Source organism: Narcine bancroftii, chromosome 8 (assembly GCF_036971445.1).
Source record: "Narcine bancroftii isolate sNarBan1 chromosome 8, sNarBan1.hap1, whole genome shotgun sequence".
NCBI lineage: Eukaryota > Metazoa > Chordata > Chondrichthyes > Torpediniformes > Narcinidae > Narcine > Narcine bancroftii.
Genome location: NC_091476.1, coordinates 152,050,573 through 152,064,846, shown reverse-complemented (window position 1 = coordinate 152,064,846; position 14,274 = coordinate 152,050,573). Strand labels below are relative to the sequence as shown.

The following is a 14,274-nucleotide window of genomic DNA, read 5'->3' as shown; positions in this document are numbered from 1 at the left end:
GCCATTTTTCCCCTCTGAATCAGAGGGAATCTTTTCACAATCCATTGCATCCCGCTGCACCTCAAGCAAAGGCAGCCGCGGGACACCCTGCAGTTTAATCCGGGGACATCGCTGATCATTTATATCTTTGCATTTGTTGACTTTGCATTTTAATTTGCAGACGAATCCCCGTTTGAAAGCAGTCGGGTTTTTTTTCTTTTTGCCCCCTCTTTCCTCTCCCTCGTTGCAAACAAAAGGGGGGGGGGGGGGAGAGGGAGTGGGGCAAAGATTGCTGCCTTGCAAACCATGCCAAAGGGAGTTTCCCCAGCCCCAGGCAGGGGTCTCATTGGGGTGGTCTCCAGCTCCCAGAAAAAAGTACTGAACGTGGAAAATGGAGACACGGGTTTATGCAGCCCTCAGCTCCCCAATATCCCCACCAGTTATCTGAGCCAGAAGGCAGGGGCAATGTACTCTGACTACAGTGGGGACTGCCTGTACACCACCCCTCATGGACCTGAACTTCGAACAATAAGGAGTATCACAGGACGGCTGCCGGTAAGTCTAATTTATAAATTCACGCGCGTCTGCAAATCCCAGTCTCATTCATGGAATGAAGCAATCCCTGGACCGCAACAGATGCAGTGTCTGGAGAGCTTGTGCAAAGCCAGGCTCTTGACTGCAACCACATTTTTAAGCTGGAAGGTGCATTTTAGAAATAATGTAACTTTGTGAGCGGAAGGCATGGTGCCTTTCCTTGCTGGTCTTCAGACTGTCAGTGGGTGACATCTGATGGGGTGGGCTCGACTCCTGTTTTGGATCCCTCGTACTTTTAAAAAAGTTTTTGAAGTCGCTGTGGGTGCGTCCTGTTGAGCAATTGAAATAAAAGGTCTGTGAAGGTGAAACCAGATCCTGTCACTTGGAGAGTTCCAAACTTTGAACCTCATCAGATGGTCTCGATTGGGGAAGGTTTCGTGGAACAAAACGTCACCCACGCCCTGTCATTTGGAGTCGTGAGTGGAGATACCCAGCACTGCATTTTAAAGCAATTTTAATGTGGAAAAAGTCTGAAGTTCCTGTAGTGGTAATGGGTTTTAAAAACAAAAGAACTGGTGATTGCTTTGGGGGAGATTTGATAGATAAAAGAATACAAAATTAGGAGGGTATAGATAGAGTAAATGCAGGTAGGCTACCCCCCCCCCCCCCCCCCCCAGGTTAGGTTAAGAGGACATGGGTTAAGGGTTTAAGTTTAGGGGAAGCATTTGGGGCATCTTCGCACAGTGCAGTGGGGAGTTGTCAGCTGAAGTGAATGTGGACTCAATTTTCACATTTTAAGATGGGAGGGGAAATGGAGGGCTGGGTGTAGGTCAGGGGGATTAGGCAGAATAATAGCTTGGCAGAGACTAGAAGGGCTGTTTTCTGTGCTGTGTGGTTGTAAATCCCATATTATAGACACCATGGACCACAGAGCTAATCCATATCCATCATTTCCACTCTAATGACGATTTCCTATTAACAAATGTTTTGAAGCCAGAACGTACTCCATTCTTTAATATTGAGAGATGGGATGGCTGGGGGAGAGGATTGATCAGAAATCCGTCTGGGCCACCAATATAAATACTGCTTTAATAGCTGGTTGGAGGCTAGATATTCTGTGGTGAATGACTTCCCTCCTGGCCCTCTAAAGGATTTCCACTATCTGTGATGCTCAAGTCATTGGCTTACTCTTGCTTGGACACTACTTGATGTCATTTGGGATAAAGCATTGGCTTGAGAGATGACCAGAAGCATTCAATCCATCCACCACTGGCGCACCTTGATGCAGTGCGTCCCATCTGCAAGATTAAAAGTTGATGAGGTTTAATTGACACCATCTCTTAAACCTGTGATCTGCTACCTAGAAGGATAAAGAGACGAGGGACACAAGTGTCATCACCTCCAAGTTGCACGTCAGCCTGACTTGAAAATGTGTGGCCATTCCAGATTAAAAACCTAGTCAGTGATACGAAGGGATTCTCATTGCTACCTTCATTAAAGATGAGTGTTAATTGTTGGCTTAGCTCATGACCTGATAAAAACCTCCAATCCTCAGCAACACTTGTAGAGTTAGTAAGGCTATTTCAACTGGAAGGGGAATCTGCCCTGGCCAAGAATGCCCTTTTAGAGGCATACCTGTGCAAGTGGAACAGCATACACGGAGCCAATCTGCAAAGACCATGGTAGCAGATCAATACAGCAGTCCAACACATCCACCAGCTCTGATGATAGGCTTTGGTAGCTGCTGGATGAAACCTATTTGTTCCATTATACCACTTTATGTGCTCCAGGTGAATCCCTATGGTTCTGGAAAATTGGCTGTTCAGGTTACTGTCTTGGAGGACATCTTTTCCACTGAAGGTACATGCAAATTCAGTAAAAACATTAATCCTAGTATTTCCCTTTGTAATATCAGGAGGGATGTAATGTTGCTTGCTGTTCTGCCCGGCTTTTCTGTGTAGTTCACAATAGCATGCATATTTTGCCACAATCAAGTGGCATTTGTGAGGTTTGGTCTAGTATTTCCTCTTTCCTTCTCTGATGTCCTTGTGAAGATGTTACCTGGATTTCTTGTGTAGATCCGCTCACTTGATTTGGATGACTCAGAACTAGACTTCAGGAGGAGTGAATCTCTTGGTTTAGCCAAGAGTTTCCAGTTGGGAAACAATTGGATTGTCTTCTTTGGCATGTACTTGCTGATGAAGTCTGTGGTGGCAGTGATTTAGGTTTGCCACCGTGTTTATGAATGTGGACCAGTCAAATTTTAAAGGAAAGTTTGGACAGGGGAGGGGTATGTCCTGGGTGCAGGTCAGTTGAACTAAGCCGAATTATAGTTCGGCACAGACTAGGAGGGCATGCTTTCTGTGGTGTAATGTCCTATGGTTTTATAACTCAAAACAGTCATGTAGGATATCACTTATCCTCAAACAACCATTGTTTGGGTTGCTTTTACTGCTATCAGATTATTGAATAGACTCTCATCAGTAAAATGATGCTGCTCTTGCATTGTTTTAACTGAATGCTTTCTCTGCAATACTAAGCTCTGCACTTTTGCTTTATTTTGCACAACTTGTTGTACTCATGGATAGATTGATTTAACTGTAATTTAGACATACAGAGGTAACAGCCCCATGCTGTCCAATTACACCCATATGACCTACAACCCTGGTAGATTTCAGAATGGTGGGAGGAAACTGGAACACCCAGAAGAAACTCACACACAGATATGGGGAGAATGTACAAAGTCCTTGCAGACAGCGCTAGATTCAAATTCTGGTGGCTAGCGTTGTGCGAACCATGATTTGCCTGGATAGCACACAGAATGAAGTTTTTCATGATCTCTATACATGAGACAATAAATGATTTACTTCAAATATGCACCTTCCATTGGTTGTCGGACTGTTGGTGTCTATCCCTCTGGTTTTCAAATCACTTCCTGTTCTTGTCTCTCACTGTCTCAGTCTTCATTCTCAGATCACTGTCCTCCATTTCTAGTTTCTGGGCTTTGTGTTATATAAAGCTTCTTTAAAGATGTGTTGAAAGACACTGGAAGTACTGTAGTTTGCTAAAAAAAGCATATACAAATACCTTTTATGTGTCCACGCTGAGTATCTATTCACCATGAGAAATCTGTTTCTAGTTTATTTCTCATATCGACTTGTTTGCACCCATTTTAAACGATGTGGAATTGAGAGCACTGTTTACATCATTAGGAATATTCTGACATGAAGTTTTGATTTAAGCCCCCAGATACAGGACATTCAAGTTGACCAAAATGGAAATTTCAAAAGGGAACTGAATATTTGGCCAAAAGGGAGTATTGTCTTGTAGGAATGTGGGAAGGAGCAGCAGGGAAAGGAGGACTCATTTGTGTCACAGAACTCTTCAGAAAGGGAGCAGTGAAAGAGATTCGCACAGAATGCAAGGACGACTTGAATTTCTGTACCACCTTTCAGACAGTTTCAAAGTGCTTTATTACTAATGAAAGCGTAGTTTCTGCCGTAATAGGGGAAGTGCATCGACTAGTGAAATTGTGCACCTGGGAAAGCGAAGGCTAGCAGTGAGCTCGTGGGGTTGCCAAATGGAAAAAGCAACTGGACTTAAGGACTTCCTTTTTCTCCTATTCCTTTGTCCAAGATTTTCTGAATCCATCTCATTTGAGCTGTTATATTGCATGCATAATTCCACATTTCACCTATGAAATGGTTTGAATTGCTTTCCATTTGTCCCGAGTGCTGATTTTTGGGTCATTTATTTGTGATTTTGTAATAATCTCCTAATGCTGCCATCAGCTAACAGCATATTTCCCGCAGCCTGATTTGGGAAGGAATCCATTTTAGCAGAATAGTGAATACTGAACCATTGCTCACCTTTTGAGGAGGCAACTAAAATGGCTGTTTGTTAGGGTAGTAAAGTAACCACATCTCCACCTTCATTATCATCCCTACTTCCCCAGTAAATGTATAACATCCCTCTCTGCTTATAGGCTCCAGCATACACGGAGAGAAAAGGGCGTAAGGTTTATTACAGTGTGCCTGTTGAGATGTACTGTTCATATTTAAATCGTAGCTGGAAAAGATTGGCAAATCTGTAGCAGGAGCATTACTGGGATAGGGAGAGGGTACAGGGTCCAGCTCTTGTGGACTGGCTCGATGAAGGTCAGACGGCTCAACCACCAGAGTTGAATGGCAATTTTTGTTTCGAGAGGCCTTTTAAGCTGACCTCTTTCTTTGTGTTAGTTCTCTTGCTCCCGCGTTATGACAATTTTTTTTTGCTTTGATGTGGGGACTTGGAGAATGCATGCAATGCAAATGCTATACTCTTCCAACAGGAGTCGGGTCCCAAGGATCGTACTATCATAATGTGAAAGCTGAGCTTTCAGCTTTACGTCAGAGTAAATTTTTACTGACAAGTGCTGCTGTTTGAAAGATGTGAATTTTTGTTGGTCTTCATTACTTCTTTCTGAAATATTTCTGAAGTGCAGAGATGTCAATTCGGATGAATGTGGGAGCCATTTCAAAAGCGATGAAACCTTTTGTTTTAAGCATTGTGAACCTTCAAGAAAGAGCTTTTTTATTATTAAATTTAGTTTTAAAGCTATATAAATAACGACATTGAGTTATGAGCTTGGCTAGAAGTTGGTTTTAAAGGACTCGTCATTTAAAAAAAATAAGATGTGCTGACATTGGAGGGTTCAAAGGAGGCTCACTAGGATTCTGGGAATGAAAGGGTTATCAAACAGGAGTGTCTTGGCCTGTATTGGAATTAAGGAGGGTGTGGGGTGGGGGGGGGTGGTGGGGGAGTGCTCTCATTTCAACATTTCAAATATTGAAAGGCATGGGCAGGGTAGATGTGGAAAGGTTTCCCATTGTGGGAGAGTCTATGACACGAAGGCACAACTTCAGGATTGAAGGGCATCTGCTTCCAACAAAGATGTGTAGGAATTTCTTCACCCAGAGGGTGGTAAATGTGTGGAATTTATTGCTGTAGGTGGTTGTCAAGGCTAGGCCATTGGGTGTATTTAAGAGAGAAATCGATAGGTTCTTGATTATCCAAGGCATCAAAGGTTATGGGGGGGGGCGGGCAGGCAGTGGGGCTGAGTGAGGAAAATGGATCAGCTCATGATTAAATAACAGGGTCGTGTTGATGGGCTGAATGAATAGCCTATTTCTGTTCCTATGACTTGTGGCCTTAAAGGAGGTGGTGAGGTGAAAGATGCAAATTCCAGTTTGGAGTGTGAACTCATGGAGCTGAATCAATTGGGGGTAAAGGACATTTCCTAAAATCAGTCAGGAAGCTTGGAATGATCGCTTGAAGCAATAATAGGCCCAACAAGGTACATGGAAGGAAAACTTTCCTCATGGTCCTTGTCCAGAAGGTCTTAGGGCTGTGCAGTTAAGAGGTTCCAGTATCCTAACCTAGCATCCAAGATGTATGACCAGGTATTTCTGCATCAGACTGGAATTTAAAGATGTGGCTTTTCTCTGAACTTGCTGCCACTTCCTGACTGAAGTAATCACAGGTTTCAGAAATGCAATCAAAAAGGCCTTTCTTCCGTGTTTATTCTGCATTACAAACTCTAGTGTGCTTGTAATATAGGTTGGAATACTCATTTTGCAGTGAATTTATTCCCAATCAAGTGAATTTTTTTTCCCCCAGATACTCTGTATAAAATCTAAAGTGTTGTTGAAGCAGCCTACATCCAGGCAAGTGGATAGTGTTTTGACACACTTCAACCTTGTAAAATCTTGTAGGTGATGAAAATACCTCTTGCTGCCAACATCCAATTTTTGACCCACTCTTTCAGCCACAGTAATTACATCACTCGGGCTAAAAGGTGGGGGTGGGAGTGGCTAGAAGGCATACAATGGGATTTGGTGATGCCACTGACATTGGCAGGGAGAGGAACTGGGGTTCATGTTGGCTCTTTGAACCTGTTGCTTGATGAGACAAACCTGAATGTTGCTGCTTGTGCTCTTTATGTTCCTAGTGACTGCTTGAACAGACCTCCATGTTCTGACTTTGGGAATTTGGAAGGCTATTGTTGAAGCAGCGGGAGCAGGTCGGACTTTGCTTCCCTGGCAAACATTTACAACTGTATCTTGGAGTTAAAGTGACTGAACACCCATAGCCACTGTGTCATTCCTCACACAAATTACAATGTAATAAGTGGAGAGTTTTTCCTACTTGCTACCTTTGATTGTGGGGACCTCTGAACAAGACCAGAATAGTTGGCCTCTTGTCATTGTTGAATGTGGAATGCTCAGGAATCACAGGAGGTAAAGGTATACAATCCATATTTTGGGCCTGTGAGACCTGCTGAGTTCCTCGAGCATTTTTGTGTTTTTAAATACAATCACAGTGTCTGCAGACTTTTTGTGTTTCACCATCTTTTAATCATCTAGCTCCAGTCATGATTAGATCGGAGTTTAGAGTTTTGATCTTGTCGGTTAATGAAGCTGGCTCTCTCCCTTCCATGCTGCTTCCAGTGTTTGGCATGCATACCTGAGATCTAGCTTCCCCAGGTCGGTGCACTTATCCAGTAATTCTTGACTCTGCGCTCAATCCATGATTTTGGAGAGTACACCGGGCCAAGAGGTTGCGGGTTGATGTTTAAAGTAAAATTCTGCTGGGGCTTGCAGTCCATCGTATTGGTCTTATACAGTTAGCGTAGTGGTTAGTGCAATGCTACTGCAGCGCCAGCGACCGGGTTCAAATTCCCATGCTGTCTGTAAGGAGTTTGTTGGTTCTCCCCATGTCTGTGCAGGTTTTCTCCCACCCTTCAAAACGTATGGGTTTTGTCGTTTAATTGGTGTATTTGGATGGCATGGGTTCTTGGACTGGAAGGGCCTGTTACCATGCTGAATGTCTAAATTTAAAATCAATTTGAGACTGCTGCATCATCTCTGGATTCTTATTTTAGCACCATGTTAGTGCCGCAGTGTGAAGGGGATCTCCTTCTTCACGTGGTCTGGGTGATCACTGTTGTGTCAGTGCATTTGCAATGGGTAAAAGAATGAGGGCAGTTTTTTTTTCACGACTCGCACACCTGCTGCAGACCCAGTCTGGTAATTATGTTGCTCAGAGCACGATCGGTTCGGCCTGTGGTGACTCTGCTAGGCCAAGCATATTGAGGTCACACTCCCAGAGGACACTGCTTCTTTGCTTCAACTGGTACTCATCTTAGTGTTGGTCAATGTGAAACGTGTTGAATCATCAGCTGAGGAAGAAGGAAGTCAAACAACAGTGGAATTAATTGCCTCTGAACTTTTATCGCACCCTTCTTGGGGGGGGTGGGGTCCTGGATTCTGTGTTGCAGATGTCCTGCACCATTAAGCTAAATGCCATGGGGTGTTTTTCGTGCTGGTGGTGTCAAATACACCCAGGGATAATGAAGAGGTTGGTCAGGGTAATGGCTGAATGACGTTGGGTCAAACAGCACAGTCATCTGTGTCCACGTGGAGCACCGTCAGATGCTGCTTGAACATGGATCAGTCGAGCAGCACTGGTGATGAGGGAAACCAGTTAATGTTTTGGTTCAGGGACCTTTGTCAGAATTGGGGAGGAGTGGAGGGGTGTCAATTTTTGTATCTCAGCTAGGGAGGGATGAATGAGGAGCAAGACAAAAGGAGGGGACATTTTGAATGCTGAAAGGCCTGAACAGAGTAGATGTAGCAAGGATATCTCACATGGTAGGGGAGTCTAGGACGAGGGCACAACTTCAGTTAAAAGGCTATCAATTTAAAACTGACGTGGAAAAATCTCTTTATCAAGAGAGCAAAAGGGTCACGAGTCTGTGGAAGCGAGGTTGTTAGGTGTATTTAAGGCAGAGATTGACAGGTAGTGGATTAGATGGGGCATCAAGGGTTATGGGGAGAAGGCTGGGGAGTGAGGCTGAGTGGGAAGATAGATCAATTCAAGATAGAATGGCGGAGCAGGCCCAACAGGCCTAGCATGGTCTACTGCTCCTATATCTTGTGAAAAGACTTGGAAATAATATTTTTTCTTTAAACCTCATTTCTTCCCCCAGCTCTTTTTTTTTAAACTATAATGCCTCGACTCTTCCCCTCTCTCTAGTTGTTGTCAAGGGTATTTGATCTGTAGCGTGGACTGGTTTCTCTTTCCCATGGATGCTGCTTGACTGAGTTCTCCCAGCATTTCCATTTCAGATTCCAGCATTTGCAGATTTTTTTTGTGTGTGGGGAATTATGGGAGTTCCATTCCTAGATGCTTGGGAAGAGATGTTTGTGACTGTAATTGGGAAGCTTGTGTTTTTTGACTTGTGATCAACTCATCAGATTGGTGTATATCATGGCGTTGTGGTTTCTGATAACTGATGGGACTTGAAAGAGATGAGCCTGAATATGAGTGGCTTTTCCTCCAGTAAGGGACAATCTGTGAACTCGTCCTTGCAACATCCCTGGTGGCTTCATGGTCTCCTGATGTCCATTTTTTTAAAGCATTGAACATTATAGCACAGTAAAACAGACCCTTTTTCCCTTCTAATCTGTGCTGAACTGTACTACCTGGTCCCTCTGACCTTCAACCATTCTGTAACCCTCCCATCAATGTACCTGCCCAATTTTTTCTTAAATGTTAAAAGTGAGCCTGTATTCACCACTTCAGCTGGCAGCTCATTCCACACTCCCACCACGCTCTGTGAAAGAATTTCCCCCCTCATGCTCCACCTAAACTTTTTCCCCTTTCACCCTTAACCCTCTGGTTTGTTATTGGTACCAATTTGAGTGATTAACAGGATTAAAATTTGTGTGCTAGGGCTTGATCTGCTGCCTCTGTATTAATCTAGGCCTCTAGATGATCACCATGTGACATGACCACGGCACTACTGTCCCATTTCTCCAGGAACAACCAGCGAACCCTCTCATGACATTGCAGTTAACATGGCCCAGGTTGTGTGTGAGATACCGAGGTTGCTTGGGTATTTGAGTCAGCATCTGGGTTGGGTTTAGTTTAGCAAAAAAATAAGTATTTTTCAAAAGCTTGATGATTGGGTGTGCGGCCACTGTGAAACCGCAACAGATGTGGTCTGACTTGTTGACATTTCGCTTCCCCTGATGTCAGTGCAACAATTCTAACCAGGGTGTGAGGAAAATGTTCATGAAAGATGTAGTGGTGAGGATTAATATGGTGGGGTGGGGGGGGGGGGGTGGGGGCTTGTCAGGTGAGTTGAGGACCCATTCTAACCCAAGAGAAAAATGGCTTGTTATCAAGTTGGTTGGGGGGATTGCATATTGTATAGAATTTTATCTGATATCACGCAGAAGCAGACCATTTAGTTCAGCTGTGTCCTGCCAGTGTGTGCCATGAGCCTCCTCCCACTGTCATCTTGTTCACAACATTTTTGTACTTTCTGTTCTAAATTTTCTGCCTTCACCTTCAATTCATCTGTTATTCATCTCGACGACTTCATGAAGCTATAATCATGGCGTCTGCAGACTTTTGTGTTTCACCCCTCCTTGGGTGACGAGCTCTTTCTTTCTCCACTGGTGTGGTTTTCTATTTTTACTTGAGATTTCCACCACCTACAATATTTTATTTTCTGTTCTTCATGTAATAATGAGTTCCACATTCTGGGTAAAGTCTGTTTTTCCTGAATCCTGCACTGGATTTATTCACAATTATTTTATGTTTGTGACCTCCATTCTAGTTCTGCTTCTCCTCACACTTGAAAATTTCTTCTCTGCATCTAAAAGAAATAATTTGAGGCCCACATTGTGCTTATTTGTCTGTTAATCTGGGATCTGAGTTGTGTATAGAGAATGCTGCCTGATTAACAAATCAACGTGGTTTGTTAGGGTCCCAGAAAATTGGAGTTGGGCTTCACCTGGCCTATTGTTAGAGGTTTTTCTTGCAAGCGTGTGTTCTGGTGTGCAGAGTAGTCTTGCTTGTCTGAAACTTTGCTACACCTAGCCTTGCTCACCATGGTCTGTTTTCCCGATGCCTTTACAATGACTGCCTGGCAATGCCTTTTAAAAATTCTTTGCTTGTGAATTTTCTTCCTCCTCATCCACATACCTAGAGGAATATGATTTCAGGGCAGGGATGTGATGTGGAGGCTTCATAAAGCACTGGTGAGGCCTCACTTGGAGGGTGGGGTACAGTTTTGAGCTCCTTATTTCAGGAAAGATGAACTGGCATTGGAGAGGTTCAGAGATTTACAACCATGATTCCTGGAATTAAGGGATTAGCATATGAGGAACATTTGACAGAACTTGGACGAGAGAGGTGTGGAGGATTATGGGCAAGGGGCGGGTCAATGGGAGAAGGTGTTCGGCATGGACTAGAAGGGCCTAATTGGCCTGTTTCTGTCCTGTAATTGTTATATAGTTAATGAGGGGGTGGGGGAAAACCTCATGGAAGCATTTCAGTGAAAGGTCTGGACAGAGTAGATGTGGCAAAGTTGTTTCCCATGGTAGAGGAGTCCAAGACAAGAGGGCATCATTTCAGGATTGAAGGGTGCCCATTTAAAACAGAGATGCAAAGGAATTTTTTTTAGCGAGACCAAAATTCTAGAATTTGTTGCCATGAGCAGCTTGGAGGCCGGGTTGTTGGATGTAATACAACTCCAAATATCCAAAATCAGATTTTCTGAAATTAAAAAAAAATCAAAAATCCTCATTTATACAATTTTTTTGGAGCCAAACTGACCCCGCAGGTTGGAAAAAAAATTCACTCGACTCGTGTCGAGAATGGCGATTGTCCTCATTTCATGTAACTCTCTTTCCTCTCTCTTTCCATTTCTTCTTTACCTTTTCTCTCCAACTCTCTCTCTCAACTTGCATGCCACTATCTTCCAGCTGCAAGCAGTCTGAGGAATCCTTTGTCCTGGTGACATCAAAGAGAGCGGCCTCCCAGGCAGGAGCGGGACCTCGGGCTTAGTGGCGTTCTCTTCCCTCCCTCCCTCCATCCTTGACACACTGGTGTTCCTGACGCCAACTCCAAACCCTTCCCTCTTCCTATTACCACACACGCACACGACTTGCCAGTGAGTGTTCCACCAGCCTGAGAAGTCTCCCTGGTGATCAGTGGCAGTGCTGGGGACGTGTCGGGGATTGGCGGTGAAGGTTGGGAGGTCTCTGTGATTGGTGGCAGTGTTGCTGCCAGCATTTTTTTTGGTGAGAATTAAACATTATCTTAAAGCTTAAAAATCCTTTTTTTGTTTTTGTTTAAACATTGATACAAGTGATTTGCTGTTGCTACTGGGCTGTTTTTTTTTAAACAGAGACCAGTTATCTGAAAAAAATGTTTATTTAACATAGGCCCAATCCTGACCATTTTGGATGATCGGAGTTGTACTGTGTTTAAGGCAGAGATTGATAGGTATCTAAATAGTCAGTGTATCAAAGGTAATGGGGAGAAGGCAGGCGAGTGGAGCCAAGTGGGAGAATGGCTCAGCTAATGATGGAATGGCAGAGCAGACATGGCTAACAATAGGCCAGGTGAAGTCCAACTTCAATTTTCTAGGACCCAAACAAACTACATTGATTGGTTAATCAGGCAGCATTCTCTATACATAACTCAGGTCCCGGGGCACCATACAAATAAGCATAATATGGGCCTCAAGTTATTAAATGATTTATTTTAGATGCAGAGAAGACATTTCCAAGTGGGAGGAGAAGCAAAACTAAAATGGGGGTCATAAACATGAAATAATCGTGAATAAATTCAGAGAAGAATTCAGGATTACATATTGCATGAATTTTATCTAATGATATCACATAGAAGCAGACCATTTAGTTCAGCTGTGTCCAGCCAATATTTGTTTACCACGAGCCTCCTCCCACTGTCATCTTGTTCACAATGCATTTTTTGTACTTTCTGTTCTATATTTTCTGCTTTCAATTCATATGTTATTTGCCTCAATGACTTCAAGCAGAAAATGTTGATGGCACATTGGGCCACGTGTGTGGAGAGACAGAAGGTTAACATTTTGGGCTTACTTCTACCGCTGTATCTTGTAGTCTTATTACCAGTCACTGCATCCCTCCAATTCTAATTGCTTGTTATTCCCCAAATTATAACTGCTTTAACATTTATCATTGTCATTGCTGTCATTGTCTCGGCTTCATGTCGACCAGTGGTTCTCAACCTTTTTCTTTCCACTCACATACCCCTCTAAGTAATCCCTATGCCATCGGTGCTCTGATTAGTAAAGGTTGCTTAAGGTGGCATGTGGATGAGAAGGGAAGATTGAGAACCACTGCTCTAGACCCAATTGTTACTGAAATATTTTGCTTGAGAAAAACTCTCATTGGCCTATTTCCTTTGGCTTTAAGAACCATATCGAGTCAATTTGGTATGATTAAAACAGTGGTTTTCAAACTTTTTCTTTCCACCCACATACCACTTTAAGGGGTACCAATGGCATAGGGAATACTTAAAGTGGTATATGAGTGGAAAGAAAAAGGTTGAGAACCACTGGTGTAGATGTTTATTCTCACACTTCCAAGCCCATCCTATTTATAGTGCCTCTATGAGCCTCTCACTTTGATCCACTATTACATCTTGGATTATGCCTTTTATAATGCTTCTGTGAGGACTTGGGATGTTTGACGAGGTGAAAGCAGCCACGTAAATGTAATTTGTTGGTGCCATTCTTGTTTTGACATAAAACATTACATTATGAGAACATTACCTGTGGATTGGGTAAGTGGCTGCCACTCCCTGAGCTGTTTGGTGTGTCCTTGAGTCATTGTGAGATTCTTTCCAATCTGTAACAGGTTCTCCAACCTTGGTGACTCGGAGGTTATGGGGCCAAAAGGAAGAGCGCGTGCATTTTGCAAAATAAATGGAAATAAATATCTTCCTTTCACTGTCCTATTCATTCAGGGGCTATAAACTGGTGTTGGAATTTCACATGCACCTCGTCCAATCTAATATACTGCATTCAGCACACTCGGTGTGTCCTCCTCAATGTCACCGAGTCCAACAGCAGATTGAGCCCCCATTTCGCCGAGCACCTGCGCTCTGTTTGTAGGTTGAGGCAAACGTGCGCCAAAAAATTCCATTGCCAGCCATTTTAATTCCTTTAATCAGCCCCGCTCAGAAGTTTAAGCCCTCAGCCTCATCTATTGCAAGGGAGAGGGTAAATGCGAACTTGAGGAACAAATCTCGAAACCCTCCTGAATAGCTTTAAATCTAACACCTTGAAATTTCCAATTTTGGGTAGTCTCCATCCATATTCGGTTCCACTATTTCCAACTCCTCTTTACCTGTTTCCCTTCTCGCTTCCCTCTTTTACTCTCCTGTCCCTGCCATTCCTCGGGGTCTTCTCTCCTCCTCTCCCACTTTTCTTTTGTCCAGTACCTATCACCCCTCAGCTCCCTCCAGCCCTTTTCCTTTATCTCCCTTTTTATTACACTTGCCATCTCCCCTTCCCTCTTCAGATTTGGTAGAGAGTCCTGACCTGAAACGTTGATTGGCCATTTCTCTCCATGGATGCAGCCTAAGCTGCTAAGTCCCTCTAGTTTCTCTTTGTTCATCAAGATTCCAAGCATTTGAAGTTGTTGCATTTTTCAAATGGATGCCTTTTAGCTACTTTGACTTTTTCAGGTTTGTAGTTAAAAACATAGAAAAGCTGGAAGAACTTGGATGATCTCGCATTATCCATTGGAGGTAAAGGTAGACATGATGGAGGTCCACAGCGACGTGGCAAAGATAAACATTACTAATGGAATAAGCAAGCAAAATGTAAAGCACAGTTATAAATTTGATTATTCAAAACACAACATTTGTAATTTT

General features: G+C 43.4%; 1 protein-coding gene across 1 annotated transcript in view; it reads left to right on the top strand.

The window, feature by feature from the left end:
* LOC138742129 (transcription factor E2F2-like) overlaps positions 1–14,274 on the top strand; it is a 59,224-nt gene that overhangs the window by 1,114 nt on the left and 43,836 nt on the right. Inside the window, exon 2 of the mRNA XM_069896313.1 lies at positions 237–534. Coding sequence (XP_069752414.1) covers positions 237–534 — 298 coding nt within the window. The remainder of the gene's footprint in view (positions 1–236; positions 535–14,274) is intronic.